Here is a 14,829-nt window from a genome sequence, read left to right as displayed (position 1 = left end):
GTGTGGGGCCCGCTCTGCTCTTGGTGCTGCGTGCAGGGCAGGTCTGAGCAAGCCAGCCCGCAGTCACCCAGCAGTGAGGCGAGGATGGGCTGAGGGTGCACAGGAGGACCGCTCGAAGGAAGGGAAGGAGTGTCCGTCAGGAAAGAGTTTCCTGTGGTGGGCAGGATGAGGAGGTGGCCCCTCTGTGGTGGGAAGAGCTCTCTGAGGAGGGAACTTGGTGCGGGGGCGAGTGGCAGAGTCAGGCAGGTGGAGACCTGGGCAGGGGCGGGCTGTGCAGGAGAGGGGACCCCAGGAGCAGGGCCCTGAGGTGGGAGCGGGGCTGGGAAATGAGGCTTGCGACGGTCAAGGGCACGATCCCACTGGCCAGCCTCGGCTGTGTGGAGACCCTGGGCCACCCTCAGTCATGATCTCGACCATTCTTAGGATCCAGAGAACTCGTGGTTTAAGAGGCCAGTTCACTCGCACGTGTTCTTACGTTGTGTTGAGTTTTGCTTCTTCGTGCGCCTCTTAGCCATGAAGACTTGGATGACAAATCGGGCAGTGGGACTCCCTCCCACTAGCCCCCGCTGTATTTCTGCATGCGTACGGCTCAGCTACTCGCCGTGAGCACCTTTTCTGTGGCCCCACCCCGGGCCAGGTGATGAATGCAGAGTGACGGGTGCTGTGAAGTCAGCCAGGTCCCCGGGGGGGAGCGGGTGGGGCAGCGGGCCCAGACAGAGCAGGTGAAAGGCCAGGCTCAGTGTGGGGGCAGACTGGAAGGAGCAGAGCTGAATCGCGGGCTGAGGCAGGGCCCCAGGGCGATGGGTGTTTCACGGGGACTGTGAGGCTCGCCTGTGTCTCCGCAGCCTGAGCCGCCTGGGCCTCGTCCTGCTCCTGCTGCAGTACTCGACTGAGTTCCTCTTCCACACGGCCCGGCTCTGCCACTTTGCGGACGAGAACAACGAGAAGCTGTGAGTGATGCTGAGGCCAGGGCGTGGGATGGGAGGGCCCTGGGGTTAGGTGGAGCCCTGGGGTTATTTTTTTCCTGGAGCATCTTATTCTGGACACCTCAGTTCTCAATCACCCTCCCCGACCACCCTTGAACCCTCTTCCCGTTTGGGCCTCAAAGGCTGACACACCTTCTGCACCTCCCTGCGGGCAGGTTCAACGCCTGGGCGGCCGTATTTGGAGTCACCCGCCTCTTCATCCTCACCCTTGCCGTGCTGGCCATCGGCTTCGGCCTCGCTCGCATGGAAAACCAGGCCTTTGACCCTGAGAAAGGGAACTTCAACACATTACTCTGCAGGTGAGCTGGCCAAGAGCTTTGTGAATTCAGCCCAACTTCAGCTGGAGGTCAGGATGGGGCAGACCCCCAGGTCTCCCGCACCTTGATGTTTAGGGGGGAATCTCAGATATCCGGCTGGGAGGGGAAAAGAGATGCCACCCCCCTGCTTCCGTCACAGCCGTCTCTCCTGCCTGGCCCTAGTCCATCAGTCTGCAGGCCAGGTCCCAGTGCCAACAAGGGTCCCCTGCCGGCCCACGCCTCACGGAGGGTGCTGGGCTCACAAACAGCCTCTCATCTGTCCGTCACGACCCCTTGTGGGCTCTTCACAACATGTTCTCTTAAGCGGCCAGGAGGGCAGCGAGGAGGCCACGGACCTCATGATCTGGGGTTGGGGGATCAGATTTATCTGGGTTGCTCGCCGGATGAGAAGTCGCTCTTCTAGAATGATTTCTGCTGTATAGTACCTCAGTTCACTTGAACCACCACCCCACCCCTCCGCCCCAATGATAGGGAGCTTACATGTGCCATGTTCTGGGCGGCAGGTCCCGGGCAGGTACAGGGCATTGTGACAGGAGCTGGAATCACATCTATCACTTCCTCTCAGCCGGCACACCCCCCTCCCCCGCCACGTGCCTGGAGCTGAGCCCGGCACTGGCTACCTTCTTCCCGGAGGGCTGGCGGGCCGGGCGCTGTGGGGTCCTGGCTGTGCCTCCGCCCAAGCCCACCAGGCCCTTGTCCCCGCAGGCTGTGCGTGCTGCTGCTGGTGTGTGCCGCCCAGGCCTGGCTCATGTGGCGCTTCATCCACTCGCAGCTGCGGCACTGGCGCGAGTATTGGAGCGAGCAGAGTGCCAAGCGCAGGGTGCCTGCTGCCCCCAGGCTAGCAGCCAGGCTCATCAAGAGGGAGTCGGGTGAGTGTGGATCTGCGTGGGGCAGGTGGGCTCCCCCAGGACCCTGGACCAGACCTGCTGCTCCTCCTCCCCAAAGGGGACTCTTTGGCTCCTGCCGGGGCCTGACTGGCACGTGGCTGGGCCCAGATGGCTTGTCGCGGGGGTGGGGGCAGGCAGGTGAGGCAGGGGCCCTCGTGGCCACAGAGGGCAGGGCGGCAGTGGGGTGGGGAACTCTGGCAGGAAGCATGCCTTCAGGCTGGCCTTGGGGACCCCATCAAGGGCAGCCGTGTGTCCTCACCTGCCCCCTTGCTCTGCATCTCGGCCTGGCTGTCTCCCAGGATGCTGGCTCTGCCTCTCTCTTCAGGGGTGACCCGAGGTGACAGCACTAGGGGCTGGCGGATGGGGGACACCCCCTTCTCCTCTGGCCCCTGCCAGGTCCTGGGGCGCTGCCAGCCCCATGCTCTCCATGCAGCCTGGGGGCCTGTCTGCGCCAGGCTCTGTCTTCTGAGTCACTGGCCTTTCTCCAGGTGTGGCCTGCTTGGCAGGGCTTGTGTGTGTTTCAGACACGTGTGCGGCTGGGTGTGGCTACGAGTCAGGCCTCGCTGGGGGTGGGGGTGGGTACGGGGCGAGGCTGTAGCCAAATGAGCCTCTGACTCTGAGCAAGGAGACTGGGTGTTGCTGACAAGAAAAAGCGGAGTTTTTTCGGGCAGAGGGAGCATCAGGCAAGAGGGTACGGCCTTGTCCCTGCAGCCTCTCCACCTCCTCCTGTCCGGCCGGTCAGCTTCCCTGAAGCTTTGCTGAAGCCGGCCAGTGCCCTGCAGGGGCCTGAGGGGAGCTGAGGACCCCAGAGGCCTTGGAGTGATTTCAGGAGAGTCTGGGCCGGCCTCGGTGGCCGTGTGTCACCCCAGCCCCTCCTGCTGAAGGACAGAGACCAGCCACCTTAGCGGGGATCAGGGCCCCCCGGAAACGGCCTGCTGGTGTCCTTCGCCATGGGGGGCTGCAGCCTGGGTCCCCTCGGCTTGTCCCGTGGAGAGCCACAGGGCTGCCAGGCCTCCCCCCACCCCTCCGCTCCCACCCCTACCCGCCGCCTCCCGCTTCAGACGCAACAGAAACACCACGTCCGTCTCCTTTTATTCCCAGGTTACCACGAAAATGGGGTGGTGAAAGCCGAGAATGGAACCTCCACACGGACTAAGAAACTGAAGTCTCCTTAAGGCCAAAGTGCTGAGAACAGCAATCCTCTCGTGGGGCCAGCAGGGAGCGCCCCCACCCGCCTTCCTGCTCCAGGCGCCCCGCCTCGAACAGCACAATCCCGTCTTCACACAGGGCCTTTTCCTCTTTCTTACGTCTCAGCTGTCTCCTCTTCTTCCTCCATGAACCGTTCTCAATAAAACCAAAAATCTCCCTCTTTCCCTTCCTCAGACCGCCGCACCTCCTCACCTCTGTCCTGGGTGGGGTTTGCTAGAAGCCCAGGCTCTCTCACGGTTCCTTTTCTGTCGGCCTCCTCTTTCTCTTCTTTCATGGCTTGTTTCTCTTTCTACTCGTTAGTGTACCTTATCGTGCAATTTCTCCGTGTCTGATTTTTTACAACGAGAGGAGGCTAAGCCTGCAGTGCTGGCCATCTAACACCCAGTCCCTGGGACTTGAGTGGGCCGCCCCGTGCCATGGATCCTCCACCAAGCCGGCAGTGGCCCCTCGGTGATCTCTATGCGGATGGGCAGCAGGAGGAGAGACCGGCTCTCTCGGATCATCATCTCCTAGGTGCTGATGAACTGACGAGATGTATGATTGCAGTTCTGCACGTGCCATCTTGAGCACCACCCCGCCTCCCCCGTCCCGGGGGCCCTTTCTAGTCCTAAGTGCCAAGGCGTTTGGCTTTGGGACGTGACAACTCGTTCCAGAAGGATGGTGGTGACTGAATGGGGTCCCGTGGCTGGTCATGCATCGGCAGCCACCCCTGCTCTCTGTCGGGGACCTGCTAGAGGAGGACGAGTCATCCCACTCTACAGCAAGAGCAAAGTAACCGGCGCGGTGGGCACCTCCAGGGAGGTAATGCGGCAGAAATGACGGCATCGACCTGGCCTTCGGTAGCACGTCCAGCTGCACTGCGCTTCCCATCTTTCACCAGCAACCAAACCAAACAGCAGTTAACAAACCAGCCCAGCGGGGGACACGCCGGTTCTAAACCCAGCAGCCCTGCCTGTTGGGGGCTGGCCTTGCCCCTGACTTCATCTCTCTCGCTGCAGGAACACTAAGCTCCCCGGTGACCCCTGGTGCCCCAGCGAGGGTCACCTAGGCCCCTCACCTGCGAGCCTCACTTGCTGACTGTCCTATGGAGTTGTCGTTGTCTGCTGCTGTTTGCTGAGCACGCCCACAGCATTTTAGACGGTATAAACCCAGGCTGACTCAGAATCGCTTTGCTGGTTAGGAGGGCAGACCCAGCCTTGTTGACGGGAGTCTTTTTGCACCTTCCCCCCACGTGTTCCCCCCCAACCCCCCAAAGACAAGGCTTCCAGGCCTCACAGTGCCTTGTGAGGACTCCAGCAGGGAGCGAGGCTCTCAGGAGGAGACCTGAGTGCCGTGTGGAGCTGGTGGGAGCAGGCATGTTAGTGCCATTTGAGGGGCTGCTCTTCTCCCTGACACCAGAATAGAAAGTAAACCTTGAGTTATTACCCAGCATGGGGGAAATGGGTCTCTTCATCAAGGCAGCTTCCTTCTCCAGGTCACTTGCCCCAGAGAAAAGTTTTAATCTCCCAGTGCCTGGGATTTGCTTCCTGACAGCCTGGTAGACCCTCGCTTCTCTGCTCAGGATGAGGCCCTGGAGAGGGGAAGGGGTTCTCTTGATTACCATTAGGAGAGGGACAATGCTTGTGAAAACGCGAACTTCTCCCATCTTCTCCTTCCCTGACACTTACCTGGGCTGCAAGGGAGAATGTTGGTGAAAGGGTGGCTTGTACCAACTGAGCGGATCCAGTCTAGAACGCCCTCAGCCGTTCAAATAGTCCCCCTCCCCGCTCGTGGCTGTAGCCGAGTTTCTGCTCCTGCTTGCCTGGGGATGCTGTGTATGTAGCCCAGGTCAGCCTGCAGCCTCCTCAGCCTGCCCACTGGCCTCACGCCCGGCCCAGTCCTCTCTAGGTGTCCTTGGCCTTGGCACTGCTCCCCGGAGGCCACCCCCCATGCTGGGGAGCCCTGCAGCGTCATGCCTTCTCCCTGGGCCGGGGAGGAGGGAGCCGCAGCTGGGGCCCTGCCCAGAGCAGCGTCCCTTCTCGGGTACCAAGGTGATCACTGACAGAACACAGGTGTTTACCATGTGCCTCACGGTGGTACCACCAGCCTGGGCCCGGGCCGACTCGCACTGCATCCTAAACGATGGGGTCGGTTCCCTGATGAGAGTTGGGGAAATCTTCCCCACCATGTGAAGCCCCTGAGAACATTACGGGAGGCTAGTGTCCCACCCGCCAGCTTCAGGAGTGATTTGAGGGGAGGCTGAGAGGGTAACTGGGGGTGCCTGGCACATTCGCTTCAGAGCAGAGCCAAGCCTGTGGCAGGTTGGCTCACTGTGTGTGACCAGGGGCCGAAAAATCTCAGTTCCGCTTGGTCTTGAGAACTTGGGCTGCCTTGTCTTGGTTTGGCCATTCTGGATCTGTTCTTCAGTCTCACATCCTCTGTGATGGCCCGGCCAGACGCCCCCAAGTTTGAGAGGCTGCTTAGCACCATCTGCCAGGAGCCGAGCAGACACTTATCTACCTCAGCAGCCCCACCCCACCCCATCATCGCCGGCTGGCACACGTGGGGGCATCTGGTAGCATGGGAGAGGAGGCCCTGGGGTGGCGATCCTAACCCTCCCTGGAGGCTCTGTGATGGGAAGTTGTCGTCTCGCCCCGGGTTCTGATAACTGTGTATTATTCCTTGGTTATAGGTGCCCCTTCTGAAGGCAGGGCAGTTCTGGGGGACCCAGGAGCAGGCCAAGCTGGGCCTGGTCAGTCCTAGTCCTGCATGTGTCTCTGCAGACCTGCGTCCTTTCCCAACGAGTGCCTCTCCCATTTCTGTCCCAAGCGGAGCTACCACACTTCAGAAACCAGACTAGATCCCTGCCCTGGCCCCCTCTGCAGAGGGTGCTGTTGACTGGAAAGCCCTGGAGCCGGGCCGGGTGTTCCGGGATGCGCGCGGCTGGGTTTGCTTTGGGGACCTTTTTTCTTGTCACCTTTGACTTTCCTCGGTGCTGAGGAGAAGGTAGGGGCAGGGTGTGCACCCCCCTCCCGGGTTCAAGTTCAAAGTGGCTGCTCCTTGCAGCCTTTTGGTTTCTCTCCTGGGCTTCGGCCTCCCTGTCGGTCTGTCCTAGGCTGGGAGGCCAAGGGGGCGGGGAGGTCTGCATGTGACTCGCACCTGCAGGGGCCCCTGTGTCCCAGTGAACAGACCCCCTCTCCTGAGGGTCAGGGCCTGACCCCGTGGAGAGTGGCTTGGGAGTCAGGGCCGCCAAGTGGTCTCTCTCTCTCCACACTGCCATCTTAGCTTGCAGCCCTCTCCTCAGGAGGGCTTAGGCACGAATGCACAACTGGGCTGTTGACAGATCACTAGGGACCTAAGTCGAGTCTCTCCCCGGGTATGGCTGCCTCAGGAAGGAGCCTTCACCAACTTCTCTCTCTCTCAGTTCTTGCGTGAGTAGTAATTCCTTTCAGAAGGCTGTGAAAGACCACGGTTCCCCCAGCCGCCTCCCTTACCAGCTCGCTGTCTTTTATGGAGGTCCCCAGAAAGCATGGGGACGCTGGCTCTGCGAGACCTCTTTGTGCCCTGAGCTGATCCTGTATCTTTTTGTCAGAAGTGCCTTCCTTACCGGGGTCTCCTGGCCTCCACCTGCACCGTGTGGCCAGCCCCCGGCCCCAGTAGGGCTCCGTGGAAAAGGGACACGGACTCTGACGGTTTCCCCTCATTCGTCTTAGCCTCGCCCCTGCCCGTTGTCAGGACCTGGTGGTTTCCAGTTCCTCCTCGAGTCCAGGTGCTTGTGAGGGCCCCTCTGCGGGCAGCTGCCCATCAGGGAAGCTTGGGGCTCCCTGGGCACCAGGCCGCCATGCCTCTGGCTCATGCGCTGAACCCTGCTCATCCAGCTCCCCCGACGTGTAGAAGAAAAGGTATCCTCATAGCAGCCTCTTCTCATCTGTTCTGTTTCCCATTCGACCCAAAGTTTATGCAGGAAGGTGTTTACTCTTACTTCCGGTCACAAGTGTTACTCACAGATGCCCGTCTGACGTGGGTCCTGCTGGGCTGTGGCAGACGCCCCCTCCGTGCAGTGTTACCTTGTTGAGCATCAGCTCCCCCTCGCCCGCCCCTTCCCGCCACCTCCTCACTCTTCCGGGTTGTGCAATAACTCTCCCGGCCAGTGGTCTTTCCCACAGGCCGTCTGTCCCTCCCAGTGCTCGGCCACTGGGGCAGGACGGGACCCACGGGAGGGTGGTCGTCATCCCCACAGAAGAAACGGTAGCCACGCTCCCTCTTTGTCGTTCTCGTGACCTTGGTGGCATTCTAGTGGAACATTATAGCATCGTCTTAGAAGTCCCTGTATTTTTTAAACTGTTTAAAAAGGAAAAAAAAAAAAAAAAACCATCCTCACGATGGGGCATTAATAGGTTAGCATCTGGGAATAAGTTCTGTGAGACACCTGAGGCATCACCAGCACTTCGCTGAAAGCATTTAAGAGTTTGTGTGGAGAGGAGGGAGGTTTTCCTGGGAATCAGCCGTGTGTGCACACCCCTGGTCACCCGATCGCATCTGACCAGTGGTAAGTGCCACCATCTCCTTGGGTACAGAGTCAAGTGTTTATGTGACGAGACTCTACACCTCATCGTTTTCAGTTTCTCTTGTTTAATAAACATCTGAAGGATGAGCTGAGGCTGCTGGTGCCCTGAGCAACTCATAATGCAGATGTGGACGAAGTATCTCTTCACTCTTCCACTTCAGCCTGTTCATGTTATGGACCAAATTTCCAACGAGGAACTCAAGGAAAATTTGTACCTGCCGTATTTATGCTTTCATGTAAAAGGGTTTTGTTTTTTTTGAGGGGGCTCTTTATACTTTCAGTGAACTTTTTTCCAAATCCTTTTCCCACTGTTTCTGTCCGATTTTAAAACAAATTACAGTTTTGTATGAATTTTTTAAAATGTACATTTTGAGACAAATGATCAAATATTTTTGAAATAACTGAATAAAAGGCATAGAATTATTAGTCTAATTGTCTCAGGTATAATTGCTTTTTACCTGGATGCTCACATTTGCTTTTTAAAGTTGCAGTTATTTTATTTCACCTCGAAGTCAGATGGTTATAAGGGAATTGTTTAGAGTGTTGCTTCAATGCATTTATAGAGTATGTTTCTTCCCCTGAAGATTGAAAAGGTTACAATTAAGATTGTTTGAAAATAGTGACATTGCTGGCAACTTTCTTTTTTGTAAGAACTTGCACCAACTGTAATCTTAAGTTTGTATTCGCAAGTGTGCTTTTATATGAAGAATGAGTTTGCGGCCATTTCAGCCTCATTTCTAATGTTTTTCACTGTTAGTAATTTCTTGCATATCTTTTGAGATAGTTGTTTATTGTGGTCATGTGAGTAAGGGAGCTGGACTTAAGGACAGAGAACAAGTCAGTTATTTTGAGTGGTGGGTAGCAGAACGCCTTTTACTTGTGTCTGTAACAGGAGGTGTAAATGTGGACAGGAGTGTGCCGACGTTGGGGGGGTGGTTAGGAAGCTCCAGGAGGAGGTGCACTGTGCCCAATGGCTACCTGTCATCCACAGGGGTGTGTTCTGAGACCCTCAGTGGATCCCTGAAACCCCAGACAGGACCGGGCCCTATACACACTGTGTTTTCCTAAACATACCTACCTACAGTGAAGTCTATAAATTAGGCACAGTAAGAGAGAACAATTACAAACATACACCATAATGAAAGCTATGTGAATGTGGTCTCTAAAAATTTTATCTTAACTGTGCTGCACTTATCCTTCTCCTCACGACGTGAGTTGACTGAATGGCTGTGTGGTGGGGTGACATGAGCTGTATGCTGCAGACGCCATGATGGAGCCTTGGGCTACTGCTGACTTGACCACACGTCAGGAGGAAGCGCACTTGCTTGGGGCGATCCTCGATCTCGACACTGATGGCTGGAGATCCGAGGTGGGACAGAGCGGGATGGTGCAAGAGTCAGCACAGTACTCAGAATGGCACACAATTTAAAACTTACACAGCATCTTCGGAACTTTCCATCTAATATTTTCAGACCATGGCTTACTGTAGTAATTGTAAAGTAAAGGTGTGGATAAGGGAGGACGACTGTGTTATGGTGTCACCTGGCTAAAAGAAGACAGGGCTGAGTCTGTGTAGAAGCCACCAGATGTCAGTGTCGGTGCTGAACAGATGCTGCCTGAGTGCTTGTGCCAGCAGTGGGCAAGGGACACAGCTGGCACAGTCAGGTGGCCTGTTGCCCATCTCCAGAGAGAGCTTAGAGATGGGTGCAGTTGGCTGAGGGACATGCACGGACTATGAGGGCCAAGCAGGAACCGTGCACCTGAGGCGAAGGCACGGGAGAGCCAGGGCTCAGCTGGGAGAGCCAAGCGGTCAGCCTTTCTGAGCTAGCTTGCTCACTCAGCTGTGCTCGGTGTTTTGGGGGAGGCAGTTGGCTGGTTGGTTTGCTTCAGTTCAGTTCAGTTGCTCAGTTGTGTCCAAATCCTTGCAACCCCATGAATTGCAACACGCCAGGCCTCCCTGTCCATCACCAACTCCCGGAGTTCACTCAAACTCACGTCCATCGAGTCAGTGATACCATCCAGCCATCTCATCCTCTGTTGTCCCCTTCTCCTCCTGCCCCCAATCCCTCCCAGCATCAGAGTCTTTTCCAATGAGTCAACTCTTCGCATGAGGTGGCCAAAGTATTGGAATTTCAGCTTCAGCATCAGTCCTTCCAAAGAACACCCAGGACTGATCTCCTTTAGAATGGACTGGTTGGATCTCCTTGCAGTCCAAGGGACTCTCAAGAGTCTTCTCCAACACCACAGTTCAAAAGCATCAATTCTTCGGCACTCAGCTTTCTTTGTAGTCCAACTCTCACATCCATACATGACCACTGGAAAAACCATAGCCTTGACTAGACGGACCTTTTATGGCAAAGTGATGTCTCTGCTTTTGAATATGCTATCTAGGTTGGTCATAACTTTCCTTCCAAGGAGTAAGCGTCTTTTAATTTCATGGCTGCAATCACCATCTGCAGTGATTTTGGAGCCCCCCAAAATAAAGTCTGACACTGTTTCCACTGTTTCCCCATCTATTTCCCATGAAGTGATGGGACCAGATGCCATGATCTTCGTTTTCTAAATGTTGAGCTAAATTTAAGCCAACTTTTTCACTCTCCTCTTTCACTTTCATCCAGAGGCTTTTTAGTTCCTCTTCACTTTCTGCCATAAGGGTGGTGTCATCTGCATATCTGAGGTTATTGATATTTCTCCCAGCAATCTTGATGCCAGCTTATGCTTCTTCCAGTCCAGCGTTTCTCATGATGTACTCTGCATAGAAGTTAAATAAGCAGGATGACAATATACAGCCTTGACATACTCCTTTTCCTGTTTGGAACCAGTCTGTTGTTCCATGTCGTTCTAACTGTTGCTTCCTGACCTGCATATAGGTTTTTCAAGAGGCAGGTCAGGTGGTCTGGTATTCCCATCTCTTTCAGAATTTTCCACAGTTTATTGTGATCCACACAGTCAAAGGCTTTGGCATAGTCAATAAAGCAGAAATAGATGTTTTTCTGGAACTCTCTTCCTTTTTCCATGATCCAGCGGATGTTGGCAATTTGATCTCTGGTTCCTCTGCCTTTTCTAAAACCAGCTTGAACATCTATCTGGAAGTTCATGATTCACGTATTGCTGAAGCCTGGCTTGGAGAATTTTGAGCATTACTTTACTAGCTTGTAAGATGAGTGCAATTGTGCGGTAGTTTGAGCATTCTTTGGCATTGCCTTTCTTTGGGATTGATTTGCTCGCTTGATTGTTTTTGGAGGGAATGGTGGTGGTGAGATTTAGAGACAGTGAACACTAAGCTTGTGGTTTGAACAGAGCACTCGATGAATTGATTTCTCATAGGAACAGGCTCATGCTCCTACACCAGCAGGATATTCACTCATCCAAGTGACCCCTGATCTGGAAATCTAGAGATATCTTCTCGGGTACCCCTGAAGCCTACAGGTAACAGGCTTGACTAGATGGTATTTTCAGGCCCCTGGGAGTGCAGACAGAGTACTGGTGGTGAGAAATCCAAGACAGTGCTTATAAAGGTGAAGCTGGTGGCTGACTTCAGCTGAGGAGCAGCCCTGCTTCTGGACTTCCAAAAGTGCATCAGAGCCTGGTTGACAACTGGGAGCTGTTATTCTAATCTGTTCTCCTTATCTTGAGGCCAGGCTCTCTAAGAGCAGTTTCTCTAAATTTATTTTTTTTAAGCTACAGCCAACATCAAGAAATACATTATACATCATGACTCATGAAACAAACATTTCATGAAACAATACGAATCCGTATACCACCCCGTGATAGTTCCTGTTCCTTTCAGGTCAGGTCAGGTCAGTTGCTCAGTCGGGAATTACACTGAATCTGTAGATGGCTCTGGGTAGTATAAGCATGTTTAGTTCAGTTCAGTCGCTCAGTCATGTCTGACTCTTTGTGACCCCATGAATCGCAGCACGCCAGGCCTCCCTGTCCATCACCATCTCCCAGAGTTCACTCAGACTCACGTCCATCGAGTCAGTGATTCCATCCAGCCATCTCATCCTCTGTCGTCCCCTTCTTCTCCTGCCCCCAATCCCTCCCAGCATCAGAGTCTTTTCCAATGAGTCAACTCTTCGAATGAGGTGGCCAAAGTACTGGTGTTTCAGCTTTAGCATCACTCCTTCCAAAGAAATCCCAGGGCTGATCTCCTTCAGAATGGACTTGTTGGATCTCCTTGCAGTCCAAGGGACTCTCAAGAGTCTTCTCCAACTCCACAGTTCAAAAGCATCAATTCTTTGGTGCTCAGCTTTCTTCACAGTCCAACTCTCACATCTATACATGACCACTGGAAAAACCATAGCCTTGACTAGACGGACCTTTGTTGGCAAAGTAATATCTCTGCTTTTGAATATGCTATCTAGGTTGGTCATAACTTTTTTTCCAAGGAGTAAGCGTCTTTTAATTTCGTGGCTGCAATCACCATCTGCAGTGATTTTGGAGCCCCAAAAAATAGTCTGACACTGTTTCCACTGTTTCCCCATCTATTTCCCATGAAGTGATGGGACCAGATGCCATGATCTTCGTTTTCTGAATGTTGAGTTTTAAGCCAACTTTTTCATTCTCCTCTTTCACTTTCATCCAGAGGCTTTTTAGTTCCTCCTCACTTTCTGCCATAAGGGTGGTGTCATCTGCATATCTGAGGTTATTGATATTTCTCCCGGCAATCTTGATTCCAGCCTGTGTTTCTTCCAGTCCAGCGTTTCTCATGATGTACTCTGCATAGAAGTTAAATAAGCAGGGTGACAATATACAGCCTTGATGTACTCCTTTTCCTATTTGGAACCAGTCTGTTGTTCCATGTCGTTCTAACTGTTGCTTCCTGACCTGCACACAGATTTCTCAAGAGGCAGGTCGTGGTTGGTGCAAAAGTAATTGCTGTTTGGCATGGTTGAACGTCATCATTTGATGTCAGAATACATTCTTAAATAAATGTAGTTATGTTATACATCATTTTAATCCACATTTCTTGCTTTATTGCTTTTTGTTTTTCGCTAATGACTTATTACTTGCTGTTTATATTTATTTGATGTGTTTGAGCCTTGTTACAATGATTTAAATTCATGGTCTAAAACATTTGTAACTGCATTTGGTGCAGTTACATTTGCACCAACCTAATATCTAATTTTTTAAAATGCAGGTCTACTAAGGGGCCTAGAACTGCAGTTGAAAAACGGTGTCTACTTCTCTACCCGGCTAGGGGGAGGGGTGGTCTGGCAGCAGTACCACACCCCACATGGTGTCTCTCTGAGCAAATTCTATCGTCCTGCTCCTATTCATTCTGCTCCTGCATTATCAGGGTTCTTTCTCCAGAGAAATAGAACCAATAGGCTCTATACAGAGAGAGAAAGGGACTGATTATAAAGAACTGGTTCTTGTAACTGTGGAGCCTGACAAGCTCCAGTATCTATAGTCAGCAGTCTGGAGACTTGTTGAGAGCTGATGAGGAGGTCCTGTCTGAAGGCCAGCAGCCTCGAGACCAAGGAAGAGCCAACATCTCAGTCTGAGTCCCAGAGCAGGAAAAAGCTGATGTCATGGCAGGCTGGAGGAGTCCTTTCTTATTAGGGAAGGGTCAGCCTTTTTGTTCTCTTCAAGCCTTTAGTGAGGGGTGAGGGGTGAGGGGTGAGGGGCTCCCATCCTAGAGGGGGCCATGTGCTTTCCTCCATCCACCAACTTGGATGGTAACCTCATTCAGAAACAGCCTCACAGACACACCCAGAAATGTCCAGGCACCCGTATTTAGTCAAGCTGACACAGAATTAACCATCACAACACCCCTGTCCCCTTCCCTAAATAAGGCACCAACCTTAGCTCCTACAAGATCCAATTTAATTTAGCCTTCATTGGTAGTGAAATATAAGAACCAAAAGAGAAATGGAATTTCAAGATGCCTGTAAATGCCTCTGTGAGGCGTACAGGTAGATGGAGGCCCAAAGTCAACACACTCCGCTGCGTTCTGTCCTCAGCAGGTCAGTTGGAGAAAGCACGGACGAAGTTATAGTAGTCGATCTTGTCTTCTCCGTGAGAGCACATTCTGATGAGCTGCAGGTGAGAGACAGGAGGCTGCTTTCAGCTCCGCAGCAGAGCCTCTTTAGTGACCGCCCCCCACACTCTAACAGCTCAACTGTTTATACCCTCAGCTGATCTGACATGATCTTGGGAGCCTTCCCCAATCTTACGCTTCATGAAAAGAAAGCTCAGATGGTGTAAATGGCCTGCCCGAGGTTTCAGGTCTAACATTTATAAGAATACTGTCATTTTCAAAGCAGTTTTGTTCTTATATTCAGTTACAAGACTATCCATCAGGGCTGCTGTTATCACAGCCTAAGAGAAAAATATAGTTATGTCACTGCTAACACCAGGTCTCCTGAAACTCACCTGTGAGTGGCAGTAAGTACACTGATCCACTGTGGTTAAAAGATGTGTGCAGACCCATCCCTCCCCCACCCCCTGATGCAGCGCCCATGTCAGGTCACAGGTGATACAAATGATGTAAAAATCAAAGGCTGGACATGCTATTGGCCTGAGGCTTGGGAAGCCAGATGGGAGTTTTGCTCACACGAGACTGCTGAAGGCAGCAGTCTCGAGACCAAGGAAGAGCCGATATCTCAGTCTGAGTCCAAAAGCAGGGAAAAGCTGATGTTATCCTTCCACCTGCCTCCTCACTCCTTGCTAAGGTTCCTGTCTGACAAATTCTTGTCCCCAAGCTAGTCACACCAATCCCAAACAAAAGCTTTCCCCAAATGACTCTTAACTTCCCAGCATCCCATGTGCTGAAGTGTCCTTAAGAAGGACTACAGCACCACAATGCTCTTCATCAGTGAGAATGTCTCGTATCAGCCACTGTCATTGGCAACTGAGGGAGAAAGCCTGTCCTAACT

General features: G+C 53.2%; 2 protein-coding genes across 4 annotated transcripts in view; one reads left to right on the top strand and one right to left on the bottom strand.

Moving 5' to 3' along the window:
* The window catches only part of TRAM2 (translocation associated membrane protein 2), a 69,795-nt gene extending 61,418 nt beyond the window's left edge, over positions 1–8,377 (top strand). Inside the window, exons 8-11 of one of the 2 annotated variants that reach the window (XM_027524005.1) lie at positions 846–950; positions 1,142–1,285; positions 2,009–2,172; positions 3,292–8,377. In XM_027524005.1, coding sequence (XP_027379806.1) covers positions 846–950; positions 1,142–1,285; positions 2,009–2,172; positions 3,292–3,365 — 487 coding nt within the window. In that variant the 3' untranslated portion in view covers positions 3,366–8,377. The remainder of the gene's footprint in view (positions 1–845; positions 951–1,141; positions 1,286–2,008; positions 2,173–3,291) is intronic. The other variant, XM_027524006.1, reaches the window with a different exon arrangement.
* Positions 8,378–13,755: 5,378 nt separating this feature from the next.
* Positions 13,756–14,829, bottom strand: part of EFHC1 (EF-hand domain containing 1) — a 39,618-nt gene continuing 38,544 nt past the window's right edge. For both annotated transcript variants that reach the window (XM_027524824.1, XM_027524825.1), the window contains one exon: positions 13,756–13,990. In XM_027524824.1, the coding sequence (XP_027380625.1) occupies positions 13,919–13,990 (72 nt within the window). In that variant the 3' untranslated portion in view covers positions 13,756–13,918. The remainder of the gene's footprint in view (positions 13,991–14,829) is intronic.

The sequence above is a fragment of the Bos indicus x Bos taurus genome, chromosome 23 (genome assembly GCF_003369695.1).
Source record: "Bos indicus x Bos taurus breed Angus x Brahman F1 hybrid chromosome 23, Bos_hybrid_MaternalHap_v2.0, whole genome shotgun sequence".
Taxonomy (NCBI): Eukaryota; Metazoa; Chordata; class Mammalia; order Artiodactyla; family Bovidae; genus Bos; species Bos indicus x Bos taurus.
Note: the sequence above shows the minus strand (reverse complement) of the source record. Positions and strands in the feature narration are given on the sequence as shown.